Raw genomic sequence first — 19,883 nt, 5'->3', positions numbered from 1 at the left:
AAAATCCTGTTCTGTTTTCTTTCTTAGTAGCAGGAATTTGAAACTCGGCTGCCTGCCTGGCAGGTCCATGTGGAAGATAGCAGTGTCGGTATGTGGGAATTCAGGCCTAGTGTTTCCAGATCTTCTGAATTTTCAAGAGAATTTTAATGTGAAATCTTATGATTTTCTACTTTTGGTCAATACTGTGAGGACTAAAAAAAAAATAAATAAATAAAAAAATACAGCTGTGGGCTATATTGGGCTTGTGGACCTTGAGGGTGTGACCTCTGGTTTGGAGACTGAAGTATGGAACTGGATCTAGAAAGGGTGAGGGGAGGGGACAGGAGAGTTAATTAATTTCATATTCAGTAAAAACCTTTTCCACATAAATCCAATTCAGTCATGGAGAAATCTCAGCACATTACTACAATCAAGGAAGCGGATGAATTATCCTATATAATAAAGAGGTGATATGCAAATTGACCATCAGTCCAACACACAAGATGGCTGCCCCCATGTGGACACAAGCTGGCCAGCAGGGGAGGGCAGCTGTGGGTGAACAGGCCAGCAGGGGAGGGCAGTTGCGGGGGAACAGGCCTGCAGGGGAGGGCTGTTGGAGGCAACCAGGCCAGCAGGGGAGGGCAGTTGGGGGGGACCAGGCTCGCAGGAGAGGGCAGTTAGGGGTGACCGGGCCAGCAGAGGAGGGCAGTTGCAGGAGACCAGGCTGCAGGGGAGGGCAGTTAGGGGCAATCGGGCTGACAGGGGAGCAGTTAGGCGTCGGTCAGGCTGGTAGGGGTGTGGTTAGGGGGTGATCAGGTTGGCAGGCAGAAGCGGTTAGGGGCAGTCAGGCAGGCAGGCAAGCGGTTGGGAGCCAGCAGTCCTGGATTGTGAGAGGGATGTCCGACTGCCCACAGGGATCGGGCCTAAACGGGCAGTCAGACATCCCTAGAGGGGTCTCAGATTGGAGAGGGTGCAGGCTGGGTTGAGGGAGACACCACCTCCCCCCAACCCCTGCATGAATTTTGTGCACCAGTCCTCTAGTCCTGTATAATTAAAGGCTAATATGCAAAACTACCAGTTGCTATGACATGCACTGACCACGAGGGGGCAGACACTCAATGCAGGAGCTGCCCCCTGGTGGTCAGTGTGCTCCTATAGAGGGAGTGCCGCTCAGCCAGAAGCCAGGCTCATGGCTGGTGAGCATAGCAGTGGTGGCGGGAGCCTCTCCCACCTCCTCAGCAGTGCTAAGGATGTCCGACTGCTGGCTTAGGCCTGCTCCCCCTGTATGTCAGTCAGATATCCCCTAAGAGCTCTGGACTGTGAGAGAGTGCAGGCTGGGCTGAGGGACTCCCCCCACCTCAAATGTACAAATTTTGTGCACCGGGCCCTCTAGTAGATTGATAAATTGTGAAACCTTAGATAACCACAAATACTGAGAAAAGTAAAAATTATAAGACCTTTCTTTGCTTGGAGTCTAAGAGTATTTCAATAGTCTATCCAGCTGACCCATATGTTAAAAAGTTTATATCATGTGGCAAAATGATAGATAATACCTGGGCAGTAGAGATCATTTTGACTTACAGGAATTGGGGAAGAAAAACTCACTTTTGGTTAGGGTTCTTGTGGAAGGATTTTTGAGGGAGAATGAATTTGCTCTGAATTTTTCTCACATGAGTAGGACTTATATAAACAGTTGTTAGTGGGAGTGGCATTATCTGAGTGTAGGTCTGTGGAATACAGGAAGTTAACTAGCTTGCTGGAGAGGAGGAATCTTCAAAAGGTGTGATGTGGGGTATGATGCACCACCTAGGTTGGTTAACCTCTGATGTGCTAGTGTTCTGCAAGTGTCACTGATAGAAATGTTGAAATATACTAGTAACTTGTTGAATGCTTAATGTTCGTTTTTTTTTGTTGTAAATAAAAAGTTATATAAGTAATCTTGTGTAACATCTCATTCATTCTACATCCTCATTAGATGCTCTCCTATTCTCGCTTTAGATAATTCCACTGATGGGAACATACTGTTTCTTTCTTTAAAAAAACAAAAAAAAACCTCACAGTGCTAATTACATTAAATAGATATTCCCTCGTATTTTAACTTTCTCCAGCAGGTCCTGCTGGAGTTCTAGTCTCTGAAGTGACCTAGAACAAGTCTGCTTTCCCCCTTACCCTAAGAGTGTGAGTCTTCTCACCTCTGAAGATGGGCATCATGTCTTCCTTTAGTCTGCTCTGGTCCAGGCTACATAGTTCCAGTGCTTTGATTTATTCTTTCAGTGATAGTGTTTTTAAACCCCTCTATATCCTGAATGCTGTTCTCCAAAATACCCCACTCTATTACTGATACTTTAAAAATTAATTCTTCAAAATTGAATGGAGCATTCCAAATGTCGAAGAAACAGTGAATAGGGCTTTTAGTGATATTTGTACTTACTAAGTTGGCTAGATGAGCAAAGATTGATAAGCCTCCTTTGTGAGTCTTGTCAGTATCTAAATTTTCAGTTGGGTCAGCTTTATTTTTTATGTGAAAAGCACACTGGGGGAGGGGTGACAGGAAAAGTGATGATCATCACACAGATTGTTGTTCGGTTGCTGGTACTGCCAGCTAAGTCCAAGAAAGCAACAACATCATTACGTAGTTTGGCTGTATTAGAATAAGCTCTTTGTGATGTATACATCCATAATAGAGTGGGGTGGAGTGGGATCTTGTTAAAACAGAGATTCCAAATATTTCTAATTGTAAAGGTTCCAGAAACTTAAATCTTTAAAATTAAAAGAAGTGATGGTATTTGATATAATGTTTGACAGCAGTAATTGATTTATTACATCATTCTACTGACATTGCTTTGTGTTTTACACATACACAGTACTTCGTGGTTTATTTTTGGACTCAACATCAGTTTTATTTGTGTAATTGCCAGGAATGTTAATAAAAATGAACAAGATCACTAAGATATATAAAATCATCACTAAGTTTCTTCTTCAGATGGTGGCATTCTCAATGTTAGGAATATAATTTAACTTATTTTTTTGGTGTGATTTATTATTTAAATAAGAAATGAGCATAAGCCAGATGAGTAAAAAGAAGGAAGTGAGTAGCTGATTCATAGATGCAACCAAATCATTTGTTGCTTCCAGGCTGTCCTCTTCCTAAAAAGCACATCCATCCATGTTGGTCCACCTGGGCTGTTAACATCTTCAGTAACTAGACAGTCACCATGTGGGAAGCAGCATTTGTTGCAGGCAGGACTCATCAATGGGTGCTAAGATTTGTGGGTGAAAGTATGGTGAGATATTGTATTTATGTAGTCTCAGTCTCCCCCACAAGAAAAATGTACAGAGGGAAAATTAATAATGTTACAATGGAGAAACCTAGCAGATACAACTGTAACCAAGTGGTCAGAGGTTACCACCCTCAGTAATGAGGCAGGGACATCATCATGTGCCTCTGGTATGACGCACTGAGCAGGGCATGGCATTGCTTTTGTGTTGTGCTTGCCAAAGTGCGTAACCTGAATTTAGTCATGCGGAATCATTAGACAGACTCAGATTAAGGGACATTCTACAAAGTAACTGGTCAGTACTCCTCAAGTGTCAGGGTCATGAGAGTCAAACTGTCCCAGATTGGAGGAGATGTGACAATTGTATGCGATGTGTGATCCTGCACCAGAAAAAAGACATCAGTGGGGCAGTTGGCAAACAAAGGTTGGCTCTAGATCATTTAATAAATCTTGTTGATGGTTAATTTCCTGGTTTTGATCATTATAACTGGTTATATGAGGTGTTAACATTTGAGGAAGCTGGATGAAGGGTAGACAGGAATTATTTGTACTATTTTTGGAGCTTTTCGTAAGTCTGAAGGTATTTCAAAAATGAAGTTAAGCCACAACCACAATATAAAGTAATTAAACTCAGCTGAGAAACTAAGACTTTCATGCTTTTACCTTGTGACGTCTCTTTTGATTGGTTAGGGGTGATTTTCCTTGCTTTCTAAATCTCCACTGTGATCTGGTTAGCTGAGGTTTCTTGTTGAGGAACTTTGGGATAAGTGAGACATTGCAACTACATTTTGAAAGGTTTTGTTTAATTAATTAATTTACTCATTTATTTTTTGTACAGAGCTGTAATTACATCTTTGGGTTTCCAGTGGCTCTGTAGGTTATTTGAGCTTTACTGTTGTAGCCACCAGAATCCCTGACTGGAAACTTAGCCCTGTAATTAATTTACTAGTTTGTTTCTGTTTTTATTATTATGTTCTAAATACAGGTTAATCCCATGAAGTCTTCTGCTATGTGTCATATATTTATCAAATTTAGTATTTGTTGGTTGTTGCCTAGGAAGAGCTGATTTTTGTGTAAAACTATTTTATTTAAAATTGAAATATTATACCACATATCTTATTTTTCTCCCAGAAAAGACAGGTTGGAGTTTTTGTAAATAGAATGAATAAGTAAACTTACATTGGCATAAGCACCAAGTGGTGATCTTTCATTGGGTAATAATTAGAATGGGGGAAATTAATACATGGAAAATATTCCTGTTAATGGAAGCAGTTATTAATATATGACTCTTAGATTCTTAAATCTATAAGGAACTTGACGCGACTATTTTGACCATTGTGGGAGAGGAAAAGAACATGGACTTGGGAGTCAGGAGACCTAGCTTTGCATCCCAGAGTCATTGCTGCTTATTATTGTATCTTGGACAGGTCAAGCCTTAAGTTTCTCATCTGTAAAACTGGAATAATAGTAGTGGTTTGCACAGTTATTGTGAGAATTAAGTGAAGTAGCATGCCATGTGCCTGGTCTAACTTGGGCGTTTCATGTGCTGGCTCTGTTCCAACCTCCAGCCAGGTTTACAACTAAGCTGTCTGCAATCAATGAGAATCTGCTTTGCCTCTAAAGACTATAAAAAGATGATAGCATATGTCAGTAACAAGTCGTTTCCTAGGGACGGTTTCCCATATCTCTTATTCCAGAGAAATTATTTTCTTTTATATGTTAGCCACATTAGCTATTACTACAAAATCTATTAGACAACTGTCACTCATTTGTGAGATGTTCCATTGTGTTTTAGTGTTCTTACTGAAATTGTCTAATACAAATAGCACATTGAAGTCATTTTAGGAGAAAATATTGTATGAGACAAAGGACAAGAAGATTTACAGACAGTTGGAGGGAAGCATTTTCATGTAATTTTCGGTTTGAGCTGGCATTTTGATCCTCTGAGAGAGACCAACTATTCCCAAAGTTCCAGTCATTGTTCCTGTTTCACTCTAGTTTCAAAAGTACTTTCAATTATTCTTCAGTTTCCTGATTTTGATATTGTGCTATTGGTTTGTAAGTGAACATCATTGTTTTTAGGAATTCTACACTGAAGTGTTTAGAGCTGAAAGGGGCATGTCTGTGACTTACTCTCAGATGGTTAAGAAAGAAATAATATATGTGTGTAGTATATGTGTATGTATATATATATGTAGCTATATAGAGAGGAGGAGAGTGGCTGGGAAGAATGATATATTAGCCATGGCAGTGTTAACAATTGATGAATTTGGGTGAAGGGAGTTCCTTGTGCTTTCTTTATGATTTTACTCTAAGTTTGAAACTATCTCAGAATTACACTGGATTGAGTTATATTCCTGTACCTGAGGAGATGTAAGTGGCAGTTTTGGGAGGGAGGGGGGTTAGAAGCAACTGAGGAAGCATAGAAAGTAAGTAATAGGTGAGTAATTCAGTAAATTCACTGGCAAAAAAAATTAGGTGTTCCTTTAACTTATTTTTCTTCAAATTCATTTTGTGTAGAAGGGCCTATGTAGAAAGAGAGGAAACTGCTGCTATATCAAAGCAGAGAAAACTAATTGGAAGTGAAATAAGATGATAAAAAGTAAAGATTTTTACATATGTACTTATAAGACATATACAAGGATAAAAGAATGTATAAGGCAGAAATATTAGTATTTTAAAAATTAAAGTAAAAATTATAATTAATCTTTTTTCTAACATAGAGGCACAAGTTAGTTTTCTATAATTAGCACTCTACCCTACTAGTTAATTGATCCTATATTTTAAATTGCTGTTTGATTTTAAAATTAACATGTTGTAGTCTTAATAAAATTTTACATGATGTTTATTATCATTTTTTACCCTTCAAAAAGAATCTTTTAACTAAAAACGTTTTTCTTAAACCTTTTCCCTTTTCTTTCATGTCAACAATGACATCGCTTTGGGGAACTCAGAAGCCAGCCAAAGGTAAGAGATTTGGTGTATTATGTGAAGCTTGTTAAGATCTGGGGTGCATATTTTTGAAGTACTGGCAATTTTTTTCTCAAAAACTATTTTCTCTTTGCCACTTCAGTAAAAGTAATCAGCGTATTCATAAGTTCGAAGCCATTTATTGGCATAAGAGGGACCGGAGCGTTATGGAAAAACTGTATTTGTACTTTGACCAATTATGGCCAGTCTCCTGGCAACAGCAACACAGATTCCTTTTGTGCTCTGCTGTTCACCATGGATTGGCTCAAAACCTGTTGTTCCAATCTGTGGTCAGAACTGCACTAGGCAGACTCATCTTTGTTGCTCCCAAGACAGCTGGGGACACATTCTCAGGCCAACAGAAACCTGCCCTGGCCCACAGATTCCTCAGAAGGGAACATGCTTTCATCTTAGATTTGAACCCAGATTCTAAAGAAACTTCCTTGGGTTGCGTCAGTTCCTGTATCTCATGGAATTTATAGGTGTGCTAAAGTGGGCACCAGAACTATATTTTTGAATTGACCATTCTCTGAAGTTACTTGAAACCTTCCAGGAAATTCAGATTTTTATCTGCATTCTTAGAATTCTTTTTTTGAGTCCATAGTTGAATTGTAATTCCATTCTCTATTATTGTTGCTAAAATATGTATAGGCCTGGCTATTTGGAACTCTGAATGAGTAAAAAAAATAGTTTAATATGGCACTCATTTCTTTATATATGTAAAACTAATTTTATTAGTTTTATGTCATTTTTTTCTATGTAAAGGTGCTGGATTATTATTTTTTTTATTGATTTTAGAGAGAGAGAGGAAGGGAGAGGGAAAGAAAGAAACATTGATGTGGAGAGATCCATTGGTTGCCTCTGCATGCACTCTGACTGGGGATTAAACCTGAAACCTGGGCATGTGCTCTGACCAGGAATTGAACTCGAGACCCTTCAGTGTATGGGACAACACTCCAACCAACTGAGCCACACTGGCCAGGTCGGTGTTGGATTATTTTTGTTTTCTTATTTTTTTGTTAGAGCAGGGGCTGGAGATTGCAGTAAAGATGTGAGGAGACATCATATGACTATTTTAAAACTATTCATGTTTTATTTAATTCAACTGTATATTAATGTTTAAAGAAAATGTGTTGATATAAAAAGTATGGAAGAACCAACACCATGTTATTAACATTGGTTACCTCTAGGGAGTGGTATGCTTGGTGAATGGGAGGCCTTTATTTTTTACTTTATGCTTCTGTGTTATTTGACTTTGTTATAATGAATGTGTGTTTCTTCTCTGTTACTTGAAAAAAAGTTTTTATTAGAATAGTTAAGGGAAAATGGTTGTTTAGAAAGAAAAGGGCTTGTCTGCTTTAGGAAATCCATGGCTGGAAAATTCTTATAATAATTTATAAAATTGCTAAAACTTAAAGAAGACCATTCAGTGTTGTTAGTAAATATGAATTAAGCGTTCATTAGTTTCCAACTTTGTACCAGGCTGTGGGGCTCTCAAAAAATTGGGGGAATAAAGCTCATTTAGCCTTGAAGTAGAGAGCCTACTGGTGAACAGACTGCTGGCTCAAAGGCTGGTTCAACTCCCAGCCCCTCCTCCTGCCAGCCACCAGGTTCTTAACTTCTTTGTACCTCGATGTCCTTTGTACCTCAGTAGCCTAGCATGGACTTATCAGCTGTAATAAATAGTTACTTTAGTGATAGCTTCTCATCTGGAATTGAGAATAAGAAATTCAGTTTTTTAAGGAATCCCTAAATTAAAAAGAGAAAGAAAAGAAACCAACTCATAATAACGGAGAGAGGACTTCCTTTTAGAGCCCGATCCTTGATAAGTATACAAGTATGGTGATGGAACCTGAGGCGCTCAGGTTCCCAGAGAAGAATCAGGATGGTTCCTACTTAATCTTATTAAGAGTAGAAGTAAATAAAATGATCAGAGATCTGAGAGTTGAAAGCTAAAACAGAAGAAACTTAATTTGAGCTTTACATTTTATTTCATCTTAGCCTGGCTGAAATGATTCTCACCCTGGCTGATGAATGTACTTGGAAAAGCAGCCCCTACCTGATATTTTTATACACAGACCTTGGGGACGACTTTCCACCTTCCTTCTTCTTTTTGTCTTCTCCCTGTTGGAGAATTGCTAACATAGTGAACCCCCACCATTATTGATAGATACATGTTTTGCTTTGGAAAAACGTTGAGGATTAGTTGCAGCTAGGTGGTAGCTTCTGGGCTCCAGGGCTCCTGCCTCTTGGGTGTTTTAAGCTCTTAAGCTTCGGCTTGCCTTTCTAGCCTGTGTTTTCCATCCCTGCCCCTTCCCAGGCAGCACATGCCTTCTCTGCCTGCTGTTTTGCACAAAAATGGGTGTTCTGATCCTTCCCTTCTTGAAGGTGTTTTTATTTTTATTTATTTTTAATTAATTAATTTATTTCTAGATACCAGGCACAGAACGACGATGCTCTGGTCAGGCTGTATAGATTTTTTTTGTACAAATATGGGATCATGGTCTAGACTTTCATAACTTTTATGTTAATATATGAACATTTTCTTATTAGTCTTTTACATCTTAAAGCTGTACAAAATTGCACATGGATGTGTAATACTTTATTTAAAGAATCTGCTATTTTATAGCTATTTTCAACTTGATGTAGTAATCATCTATACATTTTATTTTATTTTTTATTTTTTGTAAGAGAACAGTTATTTGGTAAATCACAGAGGTGGAAAAGGAATTCCTAGAAGAAATGGGCTTAGGACAGTGATGGCGAACCTTTTGAGCTCAGCGTGTCAGCATTTTGAAAAACCCTAACTTAACTCTGGTGCTGTGTCACATATAGAAATTTTTTAATATTTGCAACCATAGTAAAACAAAGACTTATATTTTTGATATTTATTTTATATATTTAAATGCCATTTAACAAAGAAAAATCAATCAAAAAAATGAGTTTGCGTGTCACCTCTGACACGCGTGTCATAGGTTCGCCATCGCTGGCTTAGGAAAACAAGCTTTAGAGGTAAAGGAAGCGCCATGGAGCTTGGGAGTGAGGAAGGTGCTTGGGGCAGAGAGGAAGAGGGAGAAGGGAAAGGGAAAGGCACAGGCAAGCTCTCAGGAAAGGAGAGTGCCTACATTTTATTTTTAAGGAAATCTTTGTTTTCTTTCAGAAAATAAAAATGTAGAGACTACATAAAAGCAGAAAGAAGAAAACAAAGAATACAAATCTTATGCAGAAATACACTTTATGTATATGTGTGTGTATAATAGCCATCTTATTGTACATATTGTTTTGTAACCCCCTCTTTTTTTCTTACTCACATTGTGAAGTTTTCCATGTGAAATAAAATTTATATCATCTATTGGGTGCTTATTTGTGCATTGTAAGACTATAATTTAATAATCTTCATTCTGAGACAATGTTTTTATTTCACTATTATGAACAGTGTTATCAATGTTATAATGTTATAAGTATGTTAAGATTTTGTTCTTTTTTAAAAGGTTTTGCTTTTAATATACACTATTATTTTTATTTTTCAACAGGTGTTTGCATACGATCATTGTTTCTGGTCTATGGATGAATCTGTCAGAGAAAAGTATGCAGGTAAGATTAACTGCTGATAATACAGAAAAGGTGTCTTAATGGTTTTTTTCTATAAATTATCAGTATTATTTTGTGTAACTTTAAAAACTGTGTAGAGAATTTCCTCTAGTCTTTGCTGTTAGAGTTTTTGTATTGGTTGAGAAATGGGAGCTTCACAGTGAGCTGTTCTTGGTTTAAGGTGATCAAGTTAGATTGATAGGACACACGATTGAGGTTATCTTACATGCATTCGAGGCCTTATGTGGCACCAGTCGTATGCAGTAGCCACTTAGAGTCCCTTAGATGTCTGTGATGTGGTCTAGAGAGGCAGTTTAGTGTAACGAATACAAAACCACGGAGAAAATGAAACCTTGAGTTTTAACCCAGGTCCTACTTCTGACTGCCTCTGTGACTTTGAGTAAATCACTTACCCTTCAGTGTTCTGTTTTCTGTCTCTATTGAAGAGGAATGTACAACGTTCTCTGTAAATTTGCTCTGGAATTCTGTTATTCTGTTGCTCTCTTTGATGATGACTGTCTCAAGCTCCCTTTCATCACAAGTTTAGGACTACAGTGATAGCCTTTTATTTCCTTTATTCCTAACTGCTTGCCCCACCTGTTTCTAAGCAATCACTCTTAAATGTTGAGTGTCATATTGTATTGACTTTTATCATGAGAAACAGCAGTTCTACAGCTGTTTCAAAAAGTTAAGGTCAGTTTGTTCTAGCTGGTCCAATGATGACTTTAAAGAATGCTTCAGTCGGAAGTATGTTGATGATGTACTAATCTGGTAAATTAACTAGGAAGTGAGGCATAATGGAGTGCTATTTATAGCATTTAAAACATAACAAACATAACAGCATCCAGGCCTCTCATATTTAAAGTGTGTCCAGATCCCACTTCCAGCTTGTGATGGCTGAGGTGTTTCCCCAACACCGCCACCAAACAATGCTGCAGACACCAGGTGCATGTCCTACAATTAACTCCATTCTGACACAGTCTACCTGGAGATCGCATCAGATCCCACAGGTTAAGGGTTCACTCCTACAAGACTGCCCCCACCTCCACACCTCACTTCAGACACCAATCACAAGTCCAGGTTGTTACCTGTGCTTCTGACCAACCAGGTGTAGATTAGAGGTTCCAGTGATTCCCCTCCTTGGACCAGAAACACCAGTTGCTAGTTCAGGTTGTTACCGGTACTTCAGACCAATTGACTCCATATCTACACTAATAAAAGAGAAAAATGGTAATTGGCATACGAGCTATCCTTTTCATTGGCTAATCAGGGCTATATGCAAATTAACTGCCAACTAAGATTGGCAGTTAACTGCCAACTAAGATTGGCAGTTAACTGCCAACAAGATGGCGGCTAATTTGCATATGTAGGCACAATGCAGGGAGGCGAAAGGGAAAGCAGGAAGAAGCCCCCTGCCACTGACAGTGATCAGAAACTCAGGGGGGAGCTAAGAGCTGGGGGGCAGGGCAAAGGCGGCCCTGGGGCCACCTTTGCCCTGCCCCCCAGGCATGATCGGAGAATCAGGCGCCTTTTCCGCCCTGGCCAGTGATAGCAGGAAGTAGGGGTGGAGCCAGCGATGGGAGCTGGGCATGGTCGAAGCTGGCAGTCCCAGGAGCTAGGGGTCCCTTGCCTGGGCCTAAAGCGAAGCCCACGATCGCGGGGCCGCTGCAGCTGCGGGTCCCCGCTGCCCGGGACGGACTCCTCAGCCAGAGGCGTCCCGCAGGGGTGGAGCCCACGCGATCGTGGCCCCTCCTGCTGCCACTGCAGGTCCTCGCTGCCCGGGCCGGACGCCTAGGCCAGAGGCGTCAGGCCTGGGCAAGGGGCCGATCCTGCGATTGGAGGGTGATGGGGGTCAACGCCTGAGGGCTCCCAGTATGTGAGAGGGTGCAGGCTGGGCTGAGGGACACTCCCCCACCCCCCCCACACCCAGTGCATGAATTTCGTGCACCGGGCCCCTAGTGTATGTATATATATATTTAAAGAGTGAGAGAGATATAAACATCAATGAGAGAGAGACATCAATCAGCTGCCTCCTGCATGCCCCCTACTGAGGATGGAGGCCAAAACCCAGGCATGTGCCCTGACCAGGAATCAAACTAGTGACCTCTGGTGCATGGGCCGACGCTCAACCAACTGAACCACACCAGCTGGTCCAATCTATATATATAAAAGCCTAAGCGACTGGTCAACCAGTTGCTATGATATGCACTGACCACCAGGGGCCAGTCAACTTGGACAGATGAAAAGAGAAACAGGTGATTGAATCTATGAAAGATTGCAAGCAGGTGGGTCTGAGCTGCAGTTTGCATTGGGAGGCCAGGCCTTCGGCCCAAATTCCGCCACTCCCCAGACACCATTCTGGAGGCGCAGTGCCCCCTGACTCCCGTCAACCCCTCCAGCTGCGTCCTCCCTGGGCAGCCAGGACTGAGGGATAGAGAGAGGGAAAAAAGAGACCAGGAACTCTGTTTCTAGTGCCCACCTCCTCCTATCAGACCAGAGCCACCCTAGGACTTGCAGGATGGCATGCAAAGTGGGTGGCCTAGCTGCGCAGTTATTGCAACTCCCTGGTCTGCCCCGGGCATCCCTCAGGCACTCACCCCATTTCTCCGAGCCTCAGTCTGCACCGCTAGCGAGGCTGCGGGAGCTCCGCCCTAGGGACCAACTTCTTTATACCTGGGTGCAGCAGACCAGGAGATGGCGAGGGGTGGCGGTGGAAGATGGGGGCAGACGCTCAGCTGACTGGGATGAGCAGGGCCCGGATGAGTGGGAGCGGTTCCTCCCCAGCCGCCTGCCGCCTTGCACACTGCTTCACCCCTTGGGGGATGTTGGATGTTAGATTCAGCCCGATCCCCACAGGCCATGCTGAGGGACCCCACTGGTGCACAAATATGTGCACCCGGCCTCTAGTTGGCTATAAATCAGAGGTTTCCATCAACTCCTCCTTGGGTTTGATTGATTTGCTAGAGTGGCTCATAGAACTCAGAGAAACATTTTACTATAGGTGACCAGCTTATTATTCAAAGGTATAACTCAGGAACAGACAGATGGAAGAGATACATAGGGCAAGGTATGCTAAAGGGCATATAGATCCCGTGTTCTCTACAGGTGCACCATTCTCCCCAAATTTCCATGTGCTCACCAACCTGGAAGCTCTCCAAACCCTGTCCTTTTCTGTTTTACTAGAGGCCCAGTGTACGAAATTTGTGCACTCATGGGTGGGGGGTCCCTCAGCCCAGCCTGCGCCCTCTCAGTCCGAGAGCCCTCGGGGGATGTCTGACTGCTGGCTTAGGCTCGCTCCCTACCACCGCTGTTACACTTGCCAGCCATGAGTCCTGCTTCTGGCTGAGCAGCACTCCCCCTGTAGGAGCGCACTGACCACCACGGGCAGCTCCTGTGTTGAGCATCTGCTCCCTGATGGTCAGTGTGCATTATAGCAACTGTTCGTTTCTCCATTTGGTTGATTTGCATATCAGCCTTTTATTATATAGAATTAGAAGCTTCAGTACATGATTGATTAAATTATTGGCCATTGATGATCAATTATATCTCCGGTTCCTCTCTTCTCCCCAGAGGGGAGGTGGATTGAAAGTTCCAAACCTCTAATCACATGATTGGTTCTCCTGCCAAGCACCCCCATCCCTTGGTGCAGCCCGAGAATAACCTCATTAACATAACAAAAGACATATAACTTTTGACACTTAGGGAATTCCATTTGAGTTACAAAAAATATATTTCTTAAAAAAATCCCAATATTATCACAATATTCATGACTTGAGTTTGAATGGCCTATTTGATTTAGCCTGTAGAGGAGCATTTGACCTTATTATTTATGTTCATGGTAGAAAGCTAGAAGAAATTTTCAATATCTTCCACTCTGTCCTAGCTGGTATATATTATGAACCCTGTAATTTAAAATTGCCACTGAGTAAAGAAAAAAAAGAGTCCCTGGAGAATTGCTGCTAGTCACCATAGACCACTGGTTTCAAAACCTTGGCAACAAAAGTAAAACAGGCTACCCGTGAATTATAGAGAGACTTGAAATTTTGTTCCAGAGTAGTATTTTCTGCCTGGTAAGACTATTTTTGCCTTAACAGCTTGTTTAAAAAATAAAAAAAATAAACGTTTCCAGTGAAAAAATTACTGAGGAAAAGGAGAAGAAATTTATATATATATGATTGTTTTGAACTCAGTATCTATTGAATAAAGCATTAGCTGAGAGGTATATAGTTAATTTCAGTTCCACCTAGGTCCCAAGGTTAAATTTCAGATATTTATAATCACAGTTTACTGAATTAGTAGTTCATTAGCTTTTTAAAGCATTGCAGAAGATTTTTGGCCAGTGTTTATCGGGAACTTTTTACTCATTTTGTCTCAGGTACTAACTAGAAATATCCTGAAGAACATTAGTCTTTGGAAGCATTTATCAAATTTAAAAGTATTTTTTTGGAGAGAAGCTGAAAAAAAAGTGCATTTTTGAGTTTTTTTTTTTTTTTTTAACTGTTCATGTGTAGTTTTGTCTTAAAACATCCTTTCTTTCTCTCTCTTTTAGGTCAAGATGATGTTTTTAAGTGCCTTGGAGAGAATATTCTTCAAAATGCTTTTGATGGCTACAATGCATGTATCTTTGCCTACGGACAGACTGGTAATATTAAATGATATATGGTTTTTTTAAAAATATATTTTACTGATTTTTTTATAGAGAGGAAGGGAGAGAGATAGAGAGTTAGAAATATCGATCAGCTCAGCTGCCTCCTGCACACCTCCTACCGGGCATGCGCCCGAAACCAAGTTACATGCCCTTGACCAGAATCGAACCTGGGACCCCTCAGTTCACAGGCCGACGCTCTATCCACTGAGCCAAACTGGTTAGGACTGTTGTTTTTTAAGGGTTATGATAGAAAATATACCAAAAAGGATGCATATTGTAGCATCTTATCAGTTATGATGGATAAGGAGCATTTTGACTTCTGTACCTCTGTGGTCACTGTGCTTAAAGTGAAGGATTCACTGTTTTAAGGGTATATTGTACCCTTGTCCAATTGAAAACTGTTCTTCATGGAAAAATGCTTATGATATTGTTAAGAGGCAGAGTGTATAGTATTTATAAGGGCGGTGGCTCTGATCCAGGTTATCCCAGCTCCAACCCTGTTTCTGCCATTGACTAGCAGTGAAACTTGCCCCTCAGTTCACTTGTCTGTAAAATGTTGATAATTATAGACCTTTCTTATTGGGTGGGTTGTCACAATGAGTTAACATGTGAAAACTTTTAGAAAAGGCCTGGTACGTAAGAAGTGGTGTATTAGCCCAGGTAGCATGGCTCAGTGGTTGAGTATTGACCTATGAACCAGAAGATTCCTGGTCAGAGCACATGCCCTGGTTTTGGGCTTGATCCCCAGTGTGGAGCATGCAGGAGGCAGCCAATCAGTGATTCTTTTTCATCATTGATGTTTCTCTCTCTCCCTCTCCCCCTCTCTTCCTCTCTGAAATCAATAATTTTATATATATGTATAAATATATATAAAAGGAGTGGTGTATTAGTTTAGAAATTATGATAATGAGATAAAGTGTCAAGTGACAAAAGCAGCAACTTGTGTTTAAAAGTGTGTTTATAGGCCATGGCCAGGTAGCTCAGTTGTTTAGAGAGTTGTCCCAGTACACCACGGTTGCGGGTTCAATCCTTGGTCAGGACACATGCAAGCATCAACCAAGCTATAATAATAAAAGCGTAATATGCTAATTAGACTGGACAGCTGAATGACCTTTCGGACCAAGCCGGGGCTGCAAGGCTGAGACAGCCTCCCCGGCTGCGAGGGTTGAGCCCCTTGCATGAATTTCATGCATCGGGCCTTTAGTGAATGCATAGATAAGTGGAACAATCAATCAATGCTTCTCTCTTTCTCTTTATCTCTCTTCTCTCTTCTCGCTCCCTCCCCCCTCACTCTCCCTTCTTTTCCCTCTGTCAAATCAATAAAAAAATAAATAAAAGTATGTTTATAAATCACTGCTACTAAAAAAAGAAACAGAATAATACTAAAGAGTGTGATTGCTTGGATTTTTTTTCCTTTCTATTTTCTGATGTTTTCTACATTGTCTTTAATGAATATGTATTCTTGATACAATGGAGAAAATAATTTTATGGTAGGAAAAGATTACTCTGGTTTCTACACTATTGTCAAGGGTAGTAGGTTACTTTGCTCTGGGGCCTATAGGGATAACATAATTTTTGCGGAGTGGTTAGTGGTTGAGAGTAGGCACAATAGTATTATTGATCATATGCACCTTCCCTGTTGATTTAGAAAACTATTTTACAGCCCTTTTAGGTAATTTTTTAAACTCTGAAAATGCTTAAAGAAGTTTTTGTTTTCTTCTTGAAGGATGTTTACTTTTGACTTTTCCATGTGCAGTAGGAAAGCTTCTGTACTTAATAGTCTCATCATTATATTTGGGTATATTTCTTATTTTATTTAGGGCATTTTCCTAAGTGCTAGTAATTTATTTTGAGCATTGGAAAGAGCTTTATGTATTTCAGCTTCTCAAAGAGACAGTAATAACTGCAATTTTCATTTTTTTTAGGATCTGGAAAATCTTATACCATGATGGGCACAGCTGACCAACCTGGATTAATTCCAAGACTTTGCAGTGGACTCTTTGAACGAACTCAGAAAGAGGAAAATGAAGAGCAGAGTTTTAAAGTAGAAGTGTCCTATATGGAAATTTATAATGAAAAAGTCAGAGACCTTCTTGATCCCAAAGGGTAAATGACTTTGAGACTTTACTATTACAGTATTATGGACTAAAATTTAAATTTGGCTTAAGTAAAATTTTTTACATTGAACTCTAACAGAGTTTTTTACCTAGTTATGTGTGATTTTATCTAGATTCCTAGTTACTGTTTTTGTGATTTGCTGTTAGTTGCACTGAGTGGCTTTCTGCAGCCAATTTTGGGCTTTTGAAGTTTGGGCTGAGATGGGGCAGGGAAGTGTGGGTGAGCAGCACCTGTTTGGGTCATACTGCCTTCGTTATATACATCCTCATTACTTAGTTTCCAGATAACTTGTATCCTTAGTCAAGTAGGTAATTATTGTTTTTTTAACCAAGAAATTTCAGGAGGAAATCAGCTGTTTGTTTATAGGCTGTGGAGAGAGAGACAAAGGGATATGAAACCTGGACTCTAGGATCATTAATCTTAAAGATTCCTAGGTTGTTAAAAAGTCCCAATTTATGGCATAGACTTTGAAATAAAAGTGGCTCAGAAGTATTAGAAAGCCTTAAAAATGTTGTTCTCACTCTGCAGTCATATCTGAACCTAATGGAGAAGATAAGAGGTATCTGAGGAAGTCTGTTCATTGCACACAGCATTTTCTGAATTCTGATTTTAGGGAAGTATAACAGTGAGCGAAAGAAACAGATAATAACCACAGCTTGAGGCTTGTGGATGTAGTAACAGTGTCCAGGAGGTCAAAGAGCCAAATGAGCTGAGGCTTACAGAAAGTGCAGAGGGTAACGAGGGGACAGTGAGTTATGTTTGGATGAAGATGGTCAAGGAAAGATGGTCTTAGAGGCAGTGAATGATAGTGATTCATTGAGACCGTTGCTCAATCACAATGAGCATCTTTGCCCGGAGAAGGGAAGATTCACTAGAGCAGCGGTTCTCAAACTGTGGGTCGCAACCCCTTTGGGGGTCGAATGACCCTTTCACAGGGGTCGCCTAAGACCATCGGAAAACACGTATATAATTATATATTGTTTTTGTAATGAATCACTATGCTTTAATTATGTTCAATTTGTAACAATGAAAATATATCCTGCATATCAGATATTGACATTACAATTCATAACACTAGCAAAATTAGAGTTATGAAGTAGCAACGAAAATAATTTTATGGTTTGGGGGTCACCACAACATGAGGAACTGTGTTAAAGGGTCGCGGCATTATGAATGTTGAGAACCACTGCATTAGAGGGTGCTTGATGAATTTTGTGCTGAGTAGGAGTTTGTTGACAGAGAAGTCAGGTGAGAACCATTCAAGCACAGGGACAGCCCATGCCATGTTTGGAGAAATCCCTGGTTTGGAGAGTGACCAGCTGTCCAGTGTGACTGGAGGGCAGGATGCATGGAAGTCAGAATAGGGCACAAAAGGAGGCCAGACTTAAGGAAGGTTATGGCCTGAGCACCCACATCTTGCTGAATATTGTGCCCTTGTACTTTTTCTGGCTCTACCCTGAAAACTTTCTCTTGCACTTTCATCTCTGTGAGGACCATCATTTTCTTAGAAATCCAGCCTAGACCTACTCAGAAGTTTTTAGCTGGCTTCATTCTTGTGTTTTGTATCCCACAGTACATGTGCAGCATAGCTTAAACTATATCTACAGTTTTTTCATGGTCTAATAATTTCTTATATGTTTGTCTTGTGTATAGCTTAGTAATTAACAGCTTGAGCTTTGGATTTATCTAGCTCTGATCTAGGCCCATTAATTGTTACCTATTGATCAAGGTCCTTATGCTTTTTAGGCCTCATTTGTACAGAGGGCATGATAATATTACAGAATATCTCAGAGGCTATTGCAGGTAGACTGGGACGCTACATTTGAGGCCTTAGGACCTTTATGATGCATAGTAAGTGCTCAATAAGTATTAGCTGTTGTTATTGTTGTCTCCCCGATGGAAGTTCTTGAAGTTTTTTATAGTGTTTCTGAACAGTTGAAGTAAATAGATAAAAACTATAAAAGTGAGCCCTAGCCGGTTTGGCTCAGTGGATAGAGTGTTGGCCTGCGGACTGAAGGGTTCCAGGTTCGATTCCGGCCAAGGGCATATGCCTAGGTTGCGGGCTCGGTTCCCTGGACGTACAGGAGGCAGCCCATCAGTGATTCTCTCTCATCATTGATGTTTCTATCTCTCCCTTCCTCTCTGAAATCAATTAAAATATATATTTTTAAAAAACTATAAAAGTGATATTTTTTTCAGTGAAAGACTATTTGAGAGAACTTTGCTTTGTTATTCAAGGACTAATTTTATTAATTTTGCATGTACTATGTGTAATAATGTAATTCTAAGAGGCTTACTTATTTTTTAACTAGAGACCTGGTACACGAAAATCGTGCACTGGTGGTGAGGGGTCCTTCAGCCCGGCTGGTGCCCTCTCACAGTCCAGGACAGGGAGCGGACCTAACCTGGCAGTCAGACATCCCTCTAGCAGTCCAGGACCCCTGGCTCCTTACTGCCCGCCTGCTCACTGCTCCTTAGTGCTGCTGTGGAGGTGGGAGAAGCTCCTGCCAGCGCCGCTGCACTCACCAGCTGTGAGCCCGGCTTCTGGCTGAGCAGAGCTCCCCCTATGGGACCACACTGACCACCAGGGGGCAGCTCCTGCATTGAGCGTCTACCCTTTGGTGGTCAGTGCGTATCATAGCAGCCGGTTATTCTGGTTGTTTTGCCATAATGGTTGCTTAGGCTTTTATTATATAGATCATAAATGAGGAATCCCAGCAACAACACAGAGTGGTGCCTGGTACACAGTGCCTTGTTGTGTTGTATTTTGTGCCTTTAAATCAATGCAGCAGATTCAAACAACAGCAGCCTCCTGAGCACCACACCCTCTGCCTGAGGAACAGCAGCTGTACGTGAAACCTCCCCCTACCAGCCAGAAGAGCTACCACAGCTGTGAACAGCACCCACCAGAGGAGCTGCTGCCAACTGAGAAGCAGCTGCTACCGCAACTGCCCGAAGAGCAACCACAGCCCAAGGAGTCAGTGCCACCAAGGGAGCAGCCACTGAACGACTCAACGTCTAGATATGTCAGTGAGATCAAACATGGGTAGACAAAGAAACCCCCAAAGGAAAGAAAAAGAGGACTCACCAGAAAAGCAGCTAAGTGATAAAGTGATACAGAGGCATGCAACATGACCGAAAAAGAATTCAGAATAAGGGTCCTAGAGTTCATAAACTGGACGGAGGAAAAAATCAATAACATATGCAAGAAGCTAGAAGAAACAGATGAAAAAATCAACAACTTAAGTAAGACCCAAGAAGAAATGAAGAGTGATATAGCTGCAATAAAAAACACCATT

At 40.9% G+C, this 19,883-nt stretch overlaps 1 protein-coding gene across 3 annotated transcripts in view; it reads left to right on the top strand.

Annotated features, from left to right (window-relative positions):
* Positions 1-19,883, top strand: part of KIF13B (kinesin family member 13B) — a 217,554-nt gene that overhangs the window by 58,886 nt on the left and 138,785 nt on the right. For all 3 annotated transcript variants that reach the window (XM_059697578.1, XM_059697576.1, XM_059697577.1), the window contains exons 3-6: positions 6,212-6,224; positions 9,761-9,821; positions 14,368-14,460; positions 16,392-16,572. In XM_059697578.1, coding sequence (XP_059553561.1) covers positions 6,212-6,224; positions 9,761-9,821; positions 14,368-14,460; positions 16,392-16,572 — 348 coding nt within the window. The remainder of the gene's footprint in view (positions 1-6,211; positions 6,225-9,760; positions 9,822-14,367; positions 14,461-16,391; positions 16,573-19,883) is intronic.

The sequence above is a fragment of the Myotis daubentonii genome, chromosome 5 (genome assembly GCF_963259705.1).
Source record: "Myotis daubentonii chromosome 5, mMyoDau2.1, whole genome shotgun sequence".
Classification (NCBI taxonomy): Eukaryota; Metazoa; Chordata; class Mammalia; order Chiroptera; family Vespertilionidae; genus Myotis; species Myotis daubentonii.
This window is presented reverse-complemented; position numbering and strand designations above follow the sequence as displayed.